This window comes from Crocodylus porosus, unplaced genomic scaffold, assembly GCF_001723895.1.
Source record: "Crocodylus porosus isolate Cpor-Errol unplaced genomic scaffold, CroPor_comp1, whole genome shotgun sequence".
Lineage (NCBI taxonomy): Eukaryota > Metazoa > Chordata > Crocodylia > Crocodylidae > Crocodylus > Crocodylus porosus.
The window spans coordinates 12,231,450-12,247,183 of NW_017728951.1; the positions used below are offsets into that span (position 1 = coordinate 12,231,450).

The following is a 15,734-nucleotide window of genomic DNA, read 5'->3' on the forward strand; positions in this document are numbered from 1 at the left end:
CTGTGGGGGCCTTGAGGCCTCCTAGCAGAGCCCACCCCATGCATCCCTTGCTCCCCGATTGCCCCCCTCCAGCCAGCCCCACCCCTGATGTCCCTGCCCTGCCCAGCCCCAGCAGTTCTGGAATCAAAAAACCCCCAAAAAACAAAAAAAAACCCACACTCACTGGTAGCAGCAGTAGCTGTGGGGGCTCTGGGCCCACGTGACAGAGACCCCCACAGATCCTCCACTCCCCAATCTCCCCCCCACTCCCAACACAGCCCCACCCCTGATGAATGCCCCACCCAGCCCCAGCATCCTGGCAATTAAAACAAAAAACAAAAAAAACCCCTGCACTCACTGGTAATTGGGGCTTTTGGGCACTTGTGGTAGCATGGGGCAGTGGGGGGCAGCAGGGATTGACTCCCCCCTGTTTTGCACCCCTGTGGCAGCTGCTCCATGGCACAGGTGCAGCACAGCTCAGCAGGGCACCTCCCGTTGCCTGGGAATCAGGTGGAATCTCCTCTGAATTGAATCAGCTACCAAAGCTTCACACAGCCCTAGTACTAACCTTTTCTAGATCCATCCATGCCTGGTCCTGCCACCACCATCCTGCAAAGTACCCCACAGCCTGTATGTAGCCCAGAGGGATGAGTGAATTTGTCATAAATTACTTTTCATATTTAAAAACAGCTTTTTCTATATATAAGTATGATTTTGTGGTTTTAGTGTTCACACTATTGCCCCAGCAAATGCCAAAAGCAATCAGATCTTCAATGCGTCTATCAGTATAATTCTGTTGACTTCAAAGGAGCTACTCTAATTTATATCAGCTTAGCATCTACCCTGCACTGTGTTTATAGTAGAGCTTACTTCCTATTTGAGTACTCAAACACAGTGTGGACAACATGAATGACATGCTATAGTTTCTAATATCACTGGATGGTTGCCATATAAGTGTTGTACAAAGCAGGCTACTAACCAAAAAGCACATACCAGATCACTGGCGATGCACAGGGGATACACGGGGGTGCACATGCACCTGCTGCGAGTGTCGGTGCACCCCCTGCCAGGCCATACTCCCTGTTTAGGCAACGAGCAAGGGGGCAGGCAGGAGTACTAATGCCTCCCCCTCCGCAAGCACCAGCCAGGGAGTGGGGCTCCAGCAAAAGCAGCTGTGCTGCTTCTGGAAGTGGCTGCAGGACTTCTGGAAGCAGCACAGCCACTTTTTGGTGAGTGAGAACAGCTGCTGGGGACCCTTCCCTGGTCAGTGCAATCAGCCATAGGGGGACCCCCCAGTCCCCGGTGAGATCAGTCACTGGGGGACCCTCTCCCCGGTCAGCATGATCATGGGGGACCCCCACCCATTGCTGACTGGTCGGGGGGCATGTACCCCCCCCCTTACTCAAGAGGCACCAGTTGCCCATGTACCAGATTAATGTTGCATGCTGTACTGTTTCTCCGCATTTACTTTCTCCCTTCATAACTATACCCAGAGTACCCAGATCTAAAAACACACTGCTAATTGTGTCATGTCCCCTCTACACTGTTCAACACATTTAGCTTTAGATATAAAAATATCTTGACTTGAACTTCTATTGACAGCTAGGCCTTAGAGACCAGGCACCTATATTTATACTTCCTTTCCCAGTCTGTGAATTAGAAATCCTGGGATACCTGTGAGCTGTTCATTTCTCCATCCCTTAAAAATTGAACACTATTTCTGAAAGGTTTTGAACTGTGAAGATAAGTAATTTGACTTTATGTTATTGATACAGCAAGACTGATAACTCAGGCATTGATTTTTTGCAGTCCTACTCACTGGGTCCATCTACATGTGTGCAGAGTTGATTAATAAGCTCTATAGTCTATGGTGCCCACTGTGTACCCACTGTGAGTAGCATGTGCCCTCTGTGAGTAGATGTGCCCACTGTGAGTAGTATTTTAAGCAGGAAAATCTAATAAAGACAAAATCGCCATAAATATTGCACAGCTGTTTGAAGAATCGCATTCAAAGACTAAGCATCAGCATTTGATGTCAAACTAGAGAGACATTTTGAATGGGCTCTCAAGTATGCCCAGGGTCTAGCTCTTTTCAATATTTTTATAACTTGGACTATAAAATAGAGTATCCCTGTAAAAACTATAGTTGACATCAACCAGGGAAAGGGCATATCCACTCTGGTGAATTCATAACAGAATTCAACATAAGCTTGATAAATCTTGGTCCAATTTACTGAAATTAAATTCAGCTAAATAAATACAAAGTACTGCACTTAAGAAAGAGAAATGAAACACACAAATGAAAAATAGAAAATGAGTCACAGAATCATAGAAAATGAGGGTTGGAAGGGACCTCAGGAGGTTATCTAGTACAGCCCCCTTGCTCAAAGCAAGACCATCCCAAAGCAGATCATTCCAGCCAGGGCTGGGTAGTCAATCGTATGTCAAAAAAAGGAAGTAGGATAATAAAGGATTACTAGCTATATGTGAGTTGTTAAAGTGATCTTGCTGCAAAAATGCAAATGTCATTCAAATACAGACTGGGGAATGACTGGCTACACTGCAGTACTGCGGAGAAGGGTTACAGTAGACCGTAAGCTGAATATAAGCAAAGTGTGCTCTTGCTGCAAAAAAGGCCAACAGTACATTGGGTGGTATAACATGAGTGTTACATCAAAGGAAGTGAGAGAAGTTATATCAAGAGAAGGATCACAGGAAGCAATTCTTCTGCTCTATTCAGCACTGGTGAGGCCTCACGTGGAGTACTGTGTCCAGTTTTGGGTGCCACATTTCAAGCAGGATGTGGACAGACTGGAAAGAGTATAGAGCAGAGCAGCAAAAATGATTAGGGGCCTGGGAAGCAAGACTTCTGAGGAAAGGCTGAAAGAGCTAAGGTTCTGTTGTCTGAAGAAGATAGGACTAAAGAGAAATTTGATACCAGCCTGATGGGTAATTATAAAAAAGATGGAGATGGGCTTTTCTCTGTGGCTGAAGGGGACAGGATTAGAAGCAATGGCCTCAAGTTTCAACAGGGGACATTTAGAGAAATTTTCTGACTATGGGGGTAGTTCAGCATTAGAATAGACTACCTAGAGAAGCTGCACAATCTCCATCCTTACAAACTTTCAAGAGCAAGTTGGACAGACATTTGACTGGGATGGTTTAGTCAGGGATAATCCTGCTTTGAGCAGGGGAATAGAGTAGAGGACTTTGCAATGTTCCTTCCAGCCCTACTTTCCTATGAACAAAAGAGTCATATGTAAAACACAGGAAGGACTCATTGTTCAGTGTGGCTGAGTCCTGGAATAATGTGTCATATTTGGGGCACTGGGCTTGTTTAGTTAATAAAGCAGAAGACTAAGGAGGGCATAATAACAGTCTTCCAGTTTCTAAAAACGTAGTGTAAAGAGACTGGTGGTCAATTATTCACCATATCCTTTGGGAGAACAACAAGGGATTGACTTTATCCACAGCACAATAAGGCCCCTGAGAAAAAAACTTTCTAACTAGCAGGGAAGCAAAGCTCTGAAACAGACTACCAAGGACATTGGTGGAAGCTCCTTAATTGGAGGTTTATAAGAGCAGGTTAAATAAATATCACTTTACGCTTGGACACACTATTACTTTCTTGTGGCCAGAGTTACTAAAAGCTAGAGTGACGTTTCCTTTTATTTACCTCTTCCCCAATCTATGGGCTACCTGCAAAATTTATCAAGATTGAATATGTGCCTTCAGATTCTCAATAAAAATGCTAAATAGTTCAGAATAAGAACATGTGGGACCCCACTAAAAATCAATGTCTTTGATTTCTTTTTTTCTAGTCTTGTTGCATGTTGTCAGAAAGCCTTCAAGAGGGTACTTCCACTCCAGCCTTCTCAGAGCACAAGTGTGTTTTGTGTTTTTAGAAGTTACAGCCTTGCAAAATACTTTTTTTTTTCCATTTACCAGTATTAGAAAGGGAATTTTGTTCCCAAGCTGTTTATTACCATTGATTCTTTTATCTATATCTCACACACACACAGATATATCTATCTATCTATACATCTATATATTGATATATATCACTATCTAGTCCATTCCCCTTTCTGATGCAGGATCAATTAAACATACCTAGGCCAACCTTGAGAAATATTTATTTAACCTGCTCTTAAAAACACCAGTTAAGGAGCTTCCACCAATGTCCTTGGTAGTCTGTTTCAAAGCTTTGCTTCCCTGCTAGTTAAAAAGTGTTTTTCTCAGAAGCCTTATTGTCCTGTAAATAAAGTCAATTCCTTGTTGTTCTCCCAAGGGATATGGTGAATTATATATATATAGCGCGCGAGCGTGTGTGTGTGTGTGTATACAAATCAATATATATGTATGTATATAAAATGCAATACTTGTATATGAACAATATGGATGAAAATAATATATTATATAAAGATAGAAATATTTGGATTTTTCAAGTTAGGAAGAGAAATATAATCTTTTCAAAAAGAGAGCATGAAAAGCAAAGCTTGGATTGGGATACCAAATGGAATATGCTAATCTTGTAGAGTTTTCTAATAGTGTCAGACTATTAAGACTGTATTCCGGTGGAACAGAAGGACGTTCATAAAGCCCTAATAATATTTTGAACCCATTCTGTGGGTTGTTAATATAAGGTTACTATATTTCATCTTTCACCTACAATATGCCAATTTCTGTAGATTATATTGATGGCCCTTTCTCCTTCTCTGCTGGGCAGTTAAGATCATATGACAAAGGCATCAGAAGTGATTTACTAGTACTTGCGGCCTCTTCTGAGCATAAAAAACAAGGGCTGAGTTACCATCCTGTCTAACACTGAGTGAATTAGTATATCCCTTGAGGATGTGGTTCTTTTCTGACTACGGGGGTAGTCAAGCATTAGAATAGGTTACCTAGAGAAGCTGCAGAACCTCCATCCTTGGAAATTTTCAAGAGCAAGTTAGACAGACACTTGACTCTCTTAGGTAAGAGCTAAGGTCACCTGCAGGATAACACAATTGCCAGTACAGTCCTGGCTTCTGAGCAGCCAGTTTTCAGTACCATCTCCTTAAATATTAAACAAGCATCTAGGCAGCTGTAATGGACACAGTGGCAACCCCTTGGGTGTAGTCTGTTTCCGTCACATATAAAATATACTGTAAGTATCTGCCTCATGGCGCACATTTCAGTTCATAAATAATTCTTGTTCATGGCAGGATAACGTATGCACTGCACATATGCATTCAGAAAGCTGGAGAAGAAACAGTAAAACCACCCTTCCCCCTTTTCGGTCCCTCTAACTGATAAGCATGAAGGTGCATGTGCTTTTATGTATACAGTTTTAATAGTACTTTCCACTGCTTTTCTCTGTGCACATACTTTTGCAGCAGCATCCTCTACAGCAACCATCTACTTCTTTGAAATTAGATTTCTGTATTTCTTAATACAGAATATGCCACTCTGTCCTGTATCTAATTTGTCCCTAAATTGCATCTAAATAGGCCCCTGAATCTAAGCTGACTCAGAATAACTCTCTTAGAACTTGAAATTGTTGAAGTTTTATTGACATCCTTGATTGTTTGTGGATTTAATGCTGTAAAGTGTCAATTTTTTAAATATTCAAATGGGAAAAAGAAAATAAAATGTTTGCCCTGAACAGTTTCTCATATTCTGCTTTTCTTCATCATTTGCTATTGGGGAAAAAAGAAGAAAAAGTAAAAATGGGAGAAAAATCCACAATCCATAGTCCCCCAAAAAAGAATGAAAGTCCTTTCTTTCCAAAACCTAAAATGAGATTTTAAATTAAAAATTTCAATTCTTGTTAAAAAAAAGAAAAAAAAGAAAAAAAATCTGAATGAAGATCTTTTTAAGGGAACACCCCCCCCACCCCCCGGCAAAAAAACAAACAAACAAAAAACCTGGTTTCTGAACATCCCACCTATTTGCTACACTGGTTTGATAGATATTAGAAAGATTATCTAATAATTATTAATGAGATGAGAGAATAATGGAGTTAGTACAATTAATCCATGAAACAAGACATTCATGAAACGTCAGCCCTTCTGTTCATTAATTGTTCATGTACCAAACCGGATTTCTGTGAAGGTGTTTGCTCATCTCTAAGTATTGTCTAACAGTTTGGCTGAACCTTTTAAGGCCTAGAAGTTGGCAGTATGCCATCCATTTCAACTATCTGCAATTCACTGCATGTAGTTACCTAAGTTACTGGTAACAAGAAGCAATAAATCTGGGAGTGATCAACAGGGACCAGCCTTCAGACTGACTATCATTTTACCTAATAACATCGCCTGTTGTCTCTGCGTGTAGACTTTGGACTCACTTATATTTAAGGATACATATTTAAGCTACTAATGACACTTTTTGCTGCTGTCAGGACCATAGGTTTCTACTCTGATAAGTAAGTCCTTAATTGTTGGAACAAAAATTGTAAAGTTAAGTGTTTATTATATGGTGCTAAGATTTTTTTGACTGAGTTTGTTTCTGGTAGGAGTGGAAAAGAAGAGTATGTTAATATAATATGTGCAGAATTCCTTAATTTGTAATAGCGTCATAGCAAACTTACACTGGTACAGCATGCCTGGTACATATTGAATCCATAAAGATAACAACTGTGAATTTGTGCTTCCAAAAGTAAAATGCTGGGCTCACAAACACTATTCAGCCAGAGGCTATAGAAAATCGATTTTTTTTTCTTTAGGACATGATTTGAACACAATTCATTTCCCTTTCTAAATTAGAAGCTTAATGTGGAACCTCTGGCTTTAATTCCTCCAGAGCCATTATGACCTTAGTTTCTCTCCCCTAACATCTGTTTTACCAAAAAGTTTTAAAGAGCTAGAAAAGCTCAATCTTTCCAGCAAAGCTTTCAGCATGGGCAAAAGCTGTTACCATCTGCACTTTATCTTATACACCTTATGCTACCACGGTTCATTTAGGACCTTTATGAAAAACGGCATCTTCCACAGCAATGATCCAAAATAGGTTTATGTGCATTCACTCATATACAAAAATGCACATTTACTGCGCACCTGCCATATTTGCACACACTACAGATACTAAAATGAAGCTGAGAATGAGCAGCAAGTCAAACAGGCTGTAGCACTCCATCCCAGGAGCTCTCGGGACAGATGGCTAATCAGTGAACTACAAGGATTTAAAAAAAAAAAAAAGAAAAAAGAAGACGGCACAGCCATGGCTCACCTTGCCAATGATGCTTGTAATCGCACATGCGTGACAGGGCAATCATCATGGCACAGTAGAGAGGCAGAATAGCTGCACAGAGTCGCCAGCTTTTCCCACGGCCATTTTCAGTGAAGCAATGCAACTTTCCAGCTAGGTAGAAGGTCGTAAAGCCAAGCCCTGAAAATGCAACTGACAGAGAAATATACCAAATTACAGAACCATAAAATTAACAAGACAAGAAGAATAAGAGTGTGTGCCTGCACAATTTAACTCATAGGAGCCCCCTGCTGCACCAGATCCTGATCCCGGAGGCACAGATCCTGAAGTTCTGTATACTTGCAGCTATTATTAGAATTTCCTTTTCAAAAGCACAGGCTGTGTACCTTAAACCCAGATCAAATCTAATGGTGCGCTCTGGGAATTGAAGATGTTCTGTACTTTGTAGGAGGTACTTGGCACTTTCAGACTCGCACACCCATTCTGTAAGCTGTGAACATGTAGCCGACGAAGAACAGGTGAAGTGACAACATAAACCCTCAATCAAATGACTCAGCTATTTGGGTTACAGAAAGAAATGAGGTGCATGTCCCAAGCAGCTAACATTTCAACAGCTTTTTAGTAACAACAAGAGTGACATTGCTAACCTTACAATTAATACTGTGAGTTCTAAATTTGGGGGGCGCAGTCCCGCAGAAAATCAGGCCCATTGTCTGTAACCTCACCTATGCAGCAACACAAAATAATGAAGATAAGGAAACCCTTCAGAATAAATCCATTTTCTTCTCATAGGTGTGCTTTTTGCATGCAATCCACTATATCCTCAAATACTGTGCTACCTGTACATTTTATAATATTTCCTAGAAAGATTTTGCCATTGATTTAATCTTTTAGTCTTTAGCCTTTGTCCATTACTATGTCAGTTTCACAACTCACTTAAGCACGTGTTACATTTTATATAAGTAACTACTTGGTTTTATGCATATGGTTAAAAGCCTTGCTGAACTGGGGGGGGGGTGGGTATGCTTGGAAAGGAATTTACAGTGTAAACAGATTCAGTGTAGACACAAATGTTTCAATACATTTCAAAGATATCTCTGGATTCCATTTACTTCCTTCTATTTAGCATACTTAGTTAGCAATTATGACAGAACCCACATGCCAAATTTCTTTACGCTGGATGTTTTTTCCACTAACAGCTGTCGATGGAGCTAGAGTAGAGATATTTAAAATTTATATGATTTTAGCACATTTTAAGGTTCTGTTGTTAAATTAAAATCAATGTCAAACACACAGCTCTGGAAAGCAAGCCCTTCTGTTTTTCCAGATATCCAGAGAGTGTACTGCCATTCTCGCCTATAATCTAACCCAGTCTGGAAGAAACAGCAATAGAAATATAAGTATATGGCACTTTCTATATTCATTTCCTAATCCTGTTACTAAATTCCAGTTCTAAGAGTAAACTAGAAATAAACCACTGAAAATTCCCATCATTTAAAGTTTTAGTTTCAGCCAATGTATGCCTGATTCTGATTCTAGAGGCAAATGTCTTTGTGAATGAACTCTTTTATTGGACCAACTGCATGCTCGCAGTAAAGTTAGTCAACCTTTTGAATGCAAGGCATTCTTCATCAGGTCTCACGAAAGAAACAAGGAAATCAATTATTAAAAATAGTGGGCAGGGCTGTGAAAGTGGAGAGGTGAGAAGTTCCCAGAGTAGCAGACAAACAATTAGTAAAATAAATGAGTCTAACTCTACTCATACCTGCACAACCTGGAAAACAGCCTATTGCTAGGACCAACTGCTTTATGGATGCACGACTAGAAGGCAATACATCTAATTAATATGATAAATTCATTATCCTGCTTTTGTTTAATTCCACAGCAAAATTCCTAGTGATGTTTGGTCAGGCCTAGATTTGTTTTCTAATTTCTTTTTAAGGCTCTTCAAATGCCCTTCAGCACATATTTTCCATGATACAAAGTAATTACTTTTGTGCTGTCCAAATGCATCTATGGAATGGCCAGTTTTAATTTGCTTCTACAATGAAGTATCTTCACAAGTTTAAACCGCACAGAGAATTGAACCTAATTACCAAAAGCTTGCTTTTCACCTTAGCGCATGCAAATAAATCAGTTCCTTTGAACAGAGGTGTCAGGGAAGGGATGGCTTGTATGTTAAATATCAAACTGGGGCTCCAAACTTCTAGTTCTCTCCTAGACCTCTTCAATCCAAGTTGATTTTCAGAAGAGTCTCCCTATCAGAAGAAGGCAGGAAGTGAACTTTGAAGGCAATTTCAGAATAATAAAGTCTTCCTAGAGAGCCGTTTCTTTTAGGACAGATGTCTGTCAACAAGTGACTCCTAGATGAGTATAAATCTACTTCATCCAACTCAAACTGAATCATAATTCTTCCCTGAAAGGTTTATATTGTTCATGATTTTTTCCTTCTTCCAATTTCCGTTTGGAAATCTCCCTTGTGATTCTTTCCATGATTACAAGAACCATGACTGGAATACCTCTAGCGCAGCTAAAAATGCAATAATTTGAACCAGTGAAACTGTGTGTGTAATATCTGCACACATCTAAGAGATCTAAGAGTTCAGCAAATTTCAATAAGCATCTGAAATGTCAACTGATTTTCCCAGTTTCTAAACTGCTAAGTGATACACTTGTGACATCGGTCTACAGTTCATACCTACTCATATTCAAAGTTGCTGTACTTTGAAAAGCAATTCCAGTGCAGAAAAAAACAGCAAATCTATTTTACATTTCCTTCTGATGAATAACATACTTCACCAGAGTAAAAACACCAGAGAGGAATTGCTTTGCATCTCTCCAGATTAGGCACCAACACTGAAGAGAAAAACAGCTATTAAAATGTGTTCCTATGTTAACGTCAATGCCTTATGTTTTATTAATGTGGTCAGAATATAAATGGCATCTGGTAATCAGAAAAACGATTTCTGAGTATTTATATCAATATTAGTTTATTACCAGAGGCTGCAGGAACCACTTTTCTTCCTAACACCATGCAACTAAAAACATGGGTGCCTGTTCCTTATGTTCTTTAATCTAACTATTTTTACTTCAGGCACAAAATTTCCATACTCATAATACAACCAATATTGGATTGCATTAAGATGCTGCAAGGCCAAAGATCTTTTATAAAGGCAGCAAAACAAATATTATTACTCAGAGCATAGTGGTACCCACTGTCATAAAAAAAAAATTCCCTGAAATCCATTTCAATACACTTAGTTCCTAAAAGCCCTTCCCATCCCCCAAAAGGCTTTTCTTTTAAGAGAAGATCATTAAGTTCAAATTGGGATGAGAAGTAGAGAACATGCTTGATATTTATTATTTGCATAGCCTCTCTCACCTCCGGGACTCTCAGAGAACTAGAGACTGACAAAAAAAGAAAAGTATTTGGAGTGTCTTTGCTTCAGCTATACAAAGTAAAAACAAAACAGATCATCAACAGGAGGTTTCAAAATCTTCTTTGTAAATGGCTCCATTTACATTTCTCTTTGCTGAGAGAACACTTTGAATTTTTAAACACTGGTGGTAATTCAAATGGAGCTGAAATGTCCAATTGCTGAATGGAATAGGGACAGTGGGGGAGTTGTTGGGACTGTCTGATCCAGATCTGAACTGCTGAGTAGTGGCAGTTTGCTCCTTACTATATGCATTATATATCTTAGTCAAGCCGTCTATGCAAATTTTTATGCTCGATTTCTAGGCTCACTGCTAAATCTCTGTGGAGATCATTAAAAACTTTGCTTTGTGGAAAGAAGTCTTCTGAATTATGACTTTCCACTTTGTGCACTCAGATTTTTCTTGGGAATTCCCTCTGCGGTATATAAGCAAATGGGAAGCAGATGGAGATGTAGCTAGCTATATCCCTTGCAAACAGTAAGTGGGCGCATTATAGTACTATAACTTACAGGGCTTTGAATTTGAAACAAGATGGTAAATGAAATGTGAAGGCTTAAAGCACTGGACAAATTCAGATTAAACCTGACTCCAAGAACACAAGGCAAGTCAATCCCACGTTCTTTCCAGAGCTTCCATTTCTCCCTTTATTCTGTGCAATCTAATCTACAGAGCAGCATCCAGAACCATAACCGCGCTCTGTATTGCTCTGGAGATTGGTGACAAAAGCCAATGACTTAAAAGAATGTTTCTGCAAAAGTGCAGTAGAAATTAATTGCAGATTTAGCTTGACAGGGTTAGAGTCCAACAAACTGGCTGGCAAAAAAAAAATCTAATTTTTTTCTCATGATCCAAATTTGTTCAGAGCATGCAACACCTCCACTGAGTTCCTCATCAGAATGAGCAGGATCGATATTTACTGTATAGACAGAGAGGCAACATTTGCCTTAAATTGTCTGTGCCTGCAAATTCAAGGTCAGATAAAAAATATTGAGTGACAGACACGAAATTCAGAGGGACTTTTCCTCCACGCAATATGAAGAAGGGGAGCAATGAAGCTCTAGCTTGTGATTATGAAACTAATATTCTCTATCCTGGCTTTACATTGCAATATCATGAGATTAATTTTCCTCAGCCTGGACCTCAGCTGTTTTTCCCCCTGGTCTCTGTGTGTACAGTAGCAGCTGCAGAGGAGAATGTGGAATCAGTAGATAAAGGGGGAAGATCCAACCGCATACTCTGAAAACATTGCTTTACACTCTGTGGAAGCCACTTTTTGCTTGATGGCTACATTTTAAAGATATGTTTCCTCAACAGCATTAAGGAGAAACAATTCAGTCGCATAAAGATAAACCTGTGCGGAATTATATGTGAATTCACTCCTTCACATTCAACCAATGTCATGTATTTCGGGGGGGATGCTCAAGGTAAAGACAATAGCTCAGTTGTACTATGCCAAAAATGGACATACACCCTGACCACACGTTTGGGTATTAAACACATGAAAAACATTGTCTAATGTTATATTAAAACAATTGTTATGATTTTGCGTTAAGAAGATAGATGTGAAACAATCAGCAGACCCATTGGTACAGATCTTTCTGTTCCATTTTCAGCTGCTTTGTTCCTGGTTGTAATCAATATTCAGAGCCACCTATATAATGAAGACAAGGAATGACCCACAGCAAGCCTGCCTAGGAAGCAGCTAGCACAATCTGAAATGAATGGGTCACAAGGATTTAGCTGAAAACACTGTTAACTAAGGTGAAGATTGATACTGTTTCAAAGTCCAGATATAAATATGTATGTGCCTTTATAAAAAGGAGAGGGGAAAATTATCTAAATATGTATTCCAAAAAAAGTAACAAGCTTCCAGCATTTGCTCAATCCCAATCTTGCCGTTACAAATCAAGACCATCATCTAAGAAGTGCTAAGTACACTCAATAATTACTCAGGACCTCAAAGAAGTTGTGAAAAACCTTGGAAGCTTGGACTTCAAATGGTAAAGCATCACAGAGCTTGGCACATGTGTTGTGTTAAGAAAACAGCCCTATTTAAAAGATGTACTATGCTACTACTCTTTGCGCAGCAGTGGCACTGAGAGCTGAGGCGAGGTTCCCATTATGCTAAGCAGTGTGCAAACACACAGTTGTTCAATGGGATTAGGTGCCTAAGATGCCTGTACAGTCAACTGATGAATTCCCATTGACCTTAATTTGGTGTCTCTAACGGGGCCTAATGCTCAGCCAGGAAGAGATGATAATTAACTAATAGGGAACACTGAACATGGGATTGACTGCTCCCTTGTTCTTCCTCAAAACTTAGGCAACTAACTCAGGGTGGCACCTTAGGTACTTCTATCAACATAGGATCCAGACCACCCAGAGGGAAGGTACCTTTCTCATTAGGGCATTTAATGAACACCACTAGCGCACTGACTTCAAAATGTAGCACAGCACTGTCAAAAGGCATTGTGTTGGTGATACCCATCCTTTACGCATAGCTTATGTATTCACCCAAGAAGTGGGAGGACTGAATTCTAAGTCTATCACAGCCTGAGAGCATTTGAATATACAACTTTCACTCCCCAGAATGCTTTAACCACCAACCTATAAAATAGGCTAAGTGTAAGGGGTCCTGCACCCTATGTGTTGAGTCAAGGTCACTGGACAACCAAGAGTGCACATCACAGAGCAGAAGGACAAGAAACAAGAGACAGCCTTATTCTGTGATGAGGATACTCCCCTTGGATGTTCCAGACATCACCACCAGAAATTCTTATGCATTTTAATCATTCTTATGCATGATAATCATTGATTTAAAAAACAGAATGTCCCTGACAGCAGGAACTTGGCCAGAAGTGTTTTCCCTCAAGATCTCCCACTTTGTGGGCAAGTCTACATGTGCGCTCTACTGCGCGGCAGACTAATTTGCTGCACAACAAAGCATCACCAACTGCACGAGTGACAATGAAGCCAGCGTAGATTAATTTACTGCGCTATCAGATAGTCCCATCAAAGACAAGTACTATCCAATGGCAGAGGAAATTACTTAACATGTGTGGATGGTGATATCCACATAAATTTACTCTGGTTCAAACTGCACCAGAGTTTATTCAGTCACTTTAATTGCACATGTAGATGCACACCCAGGGTGAATGTTCTATAACAAGAAGCCCCTTTTTGCCTGCACATCCTCCCCACACCATTTTATGCATTTTTTTTCCTTCTAGGTATTGACATAGACCTAGTGCACTCATTGCAGAGGTGTGGCAAGGCTCAGAGCAAGCCAGAAAGCTGAAGTTGCTTTCTGTAGGAGAAGCCTACAAACTACATCTACAGATCAATTGAGCTCAGTGTCACTAAAGAAAACCAAAGAACTAAAATATCCTCTTCCAAGCAAAGCCTGTATGAGACAAGAAAAGCCAAGGTGCATTGAAAACATGACTGTAAATATATCCTGGTGAACACCTTCCCCCTTTAAGACATATTTCCCAAAACAAACTTCCCATATCTGTCTAAAGTTTTATGCTAAATCAGTCTACTCTATCTAACCCAACACATTTATTTTCCCCTGTGGCCATTAATCATCACTACCTCACATTTGCATTTATTAATTAAGGTACATTTCTTTTTAATTTCATCTGTCTTGTCTTTCCTTGGCATTCAGTGTTTTATATTTTATACCTTTTAACAAATGTATTTTTCTGTAAAGTAAAACCATACCTTGTATTACTAAAACTATTCTTATAAGAATACATTGAAATTGTATCACTGGAATTGCATTGCTGCACTGGGTCTAGTTTCCGGAATAAACAGGAGTGAATCTGAGTGAGCAATTAAGTAACAGGCAGAGCCAGCTGCTGTTACAAGTTAATGAGCGGCAATTAACAGCTCCCAGCCACAGAGTGACTGGAGGAAGGTATCAATGCCACCACCTGAAACTCCACTGTATGTGCAACAAGGTATATGGTTTGAGATAATCAACACTGGAGACTAGATGATCCCCAATGGACTGCTCCTGCAACCTTAACAATACGACTGTTAAATTAATCAAATTTACAAACTGCCGCCTGACACTGCACCATCGGGCAGAACCCCCAGTGACTCTGACTAACAGCTGTCATGCACCACTCAAGACCCATGTGAGACAGTGACCTCCAGACTGGGCAGCCAAGATGATGCTGGGGGACCACAAAAGTCTGCCAGAGAAGGGATAAAAGGCAGAAGTGTAACCCTCAGTGACACCTTCTCATCCAGCACCCGACCTACCGAGACAGAAGGACAAGCAGGAAACCTCCTTCTGGAGAAGACATTGCCTTGAAGGAAGCTGACCATCAACAGCAGATTCCAGCACCCCAGATAAGTATAAACCAACATTGTTGCTACCCTACTATTGCAGCAATTGTGTGTGCGAGTCCATGTGTGCTAGGGTGACCAATACCCATCATAACCCCCCAAAATTTGCACTTATAATTTTATTATAACTTTGCATCCTGTCTAACAGATTAGAATTTATGATGATCCTAAGAGTTGGTCCTTTGTAGCCAACAGTTCTAACCACTGGGTTCGCGTGAAAAAAGTAAAGATCAACAGTAACAGTAGCTGGGCATGAAAGTGAATGTGCGGTGCTGTACTTTGTACTGAACTTAGCACTGTTGATGTCAATCAGGAGTTAGGGATGCTCTGCAAATGCCAACTGAGTGGGGATCAGGTAGCATTTAGGTAGCTACCAGAACTGGTCATACTAGAGTAAGGAGGTGGTGTGCTTAATCTGGACTGCTTGTGGGCTGATACACTTACTTAATAAGCGAAAGGCCGCATGCTCCAGGACCATGGTTGTCATGGGTGACTTCAATCACCCGGACATCTCATGGGAGGATCAGTCAGCAAAATCCGAACAGTCGCAAAGCTTCCTCTCATGCGTGGATGACCTCTACCTGACTCAAGAAGTCTATGGGCCAATGAGAGGTAAAGCGCTGCTCGACCTGGTACTGGCTACAGGGGATGACCTAATCAGTGACCTAGTGATTGATGGGAAGCTGGGTGACAGCGACCACAAGCTGATCACCTTCACCATCTGCCGTAAAGCTGGCAAGTCAGTCAGCAACACAGAAGTCCTTGACTTCAGA

General features: G+C 40.4%; 1 protein-coding gene across 1 annotated transcript in view; it reads right to left on the reverse strand.

Moving 5' to 3' along the window:
* The window catches only part of PLPP4 (phospholipid phosphatase 4), a 107,517-nt gene that overhangs the window by 7,940 nt on the left and 83,843 nt on the right, over nucleotides 1-15,734 (reverse strand). Inside the window, exon 6 of the mRNA XM_019556274.1 lies at nucleotides 7,189-7,359. Within this exon, the coding sequence (XP_019411819.1) occupies nucleotides 7,189-7,359 (171 nt within the window). The remainder of the gene's footprint in view (nucleotides 1-7,188; nucleotides 7,360-15,734) is intronic.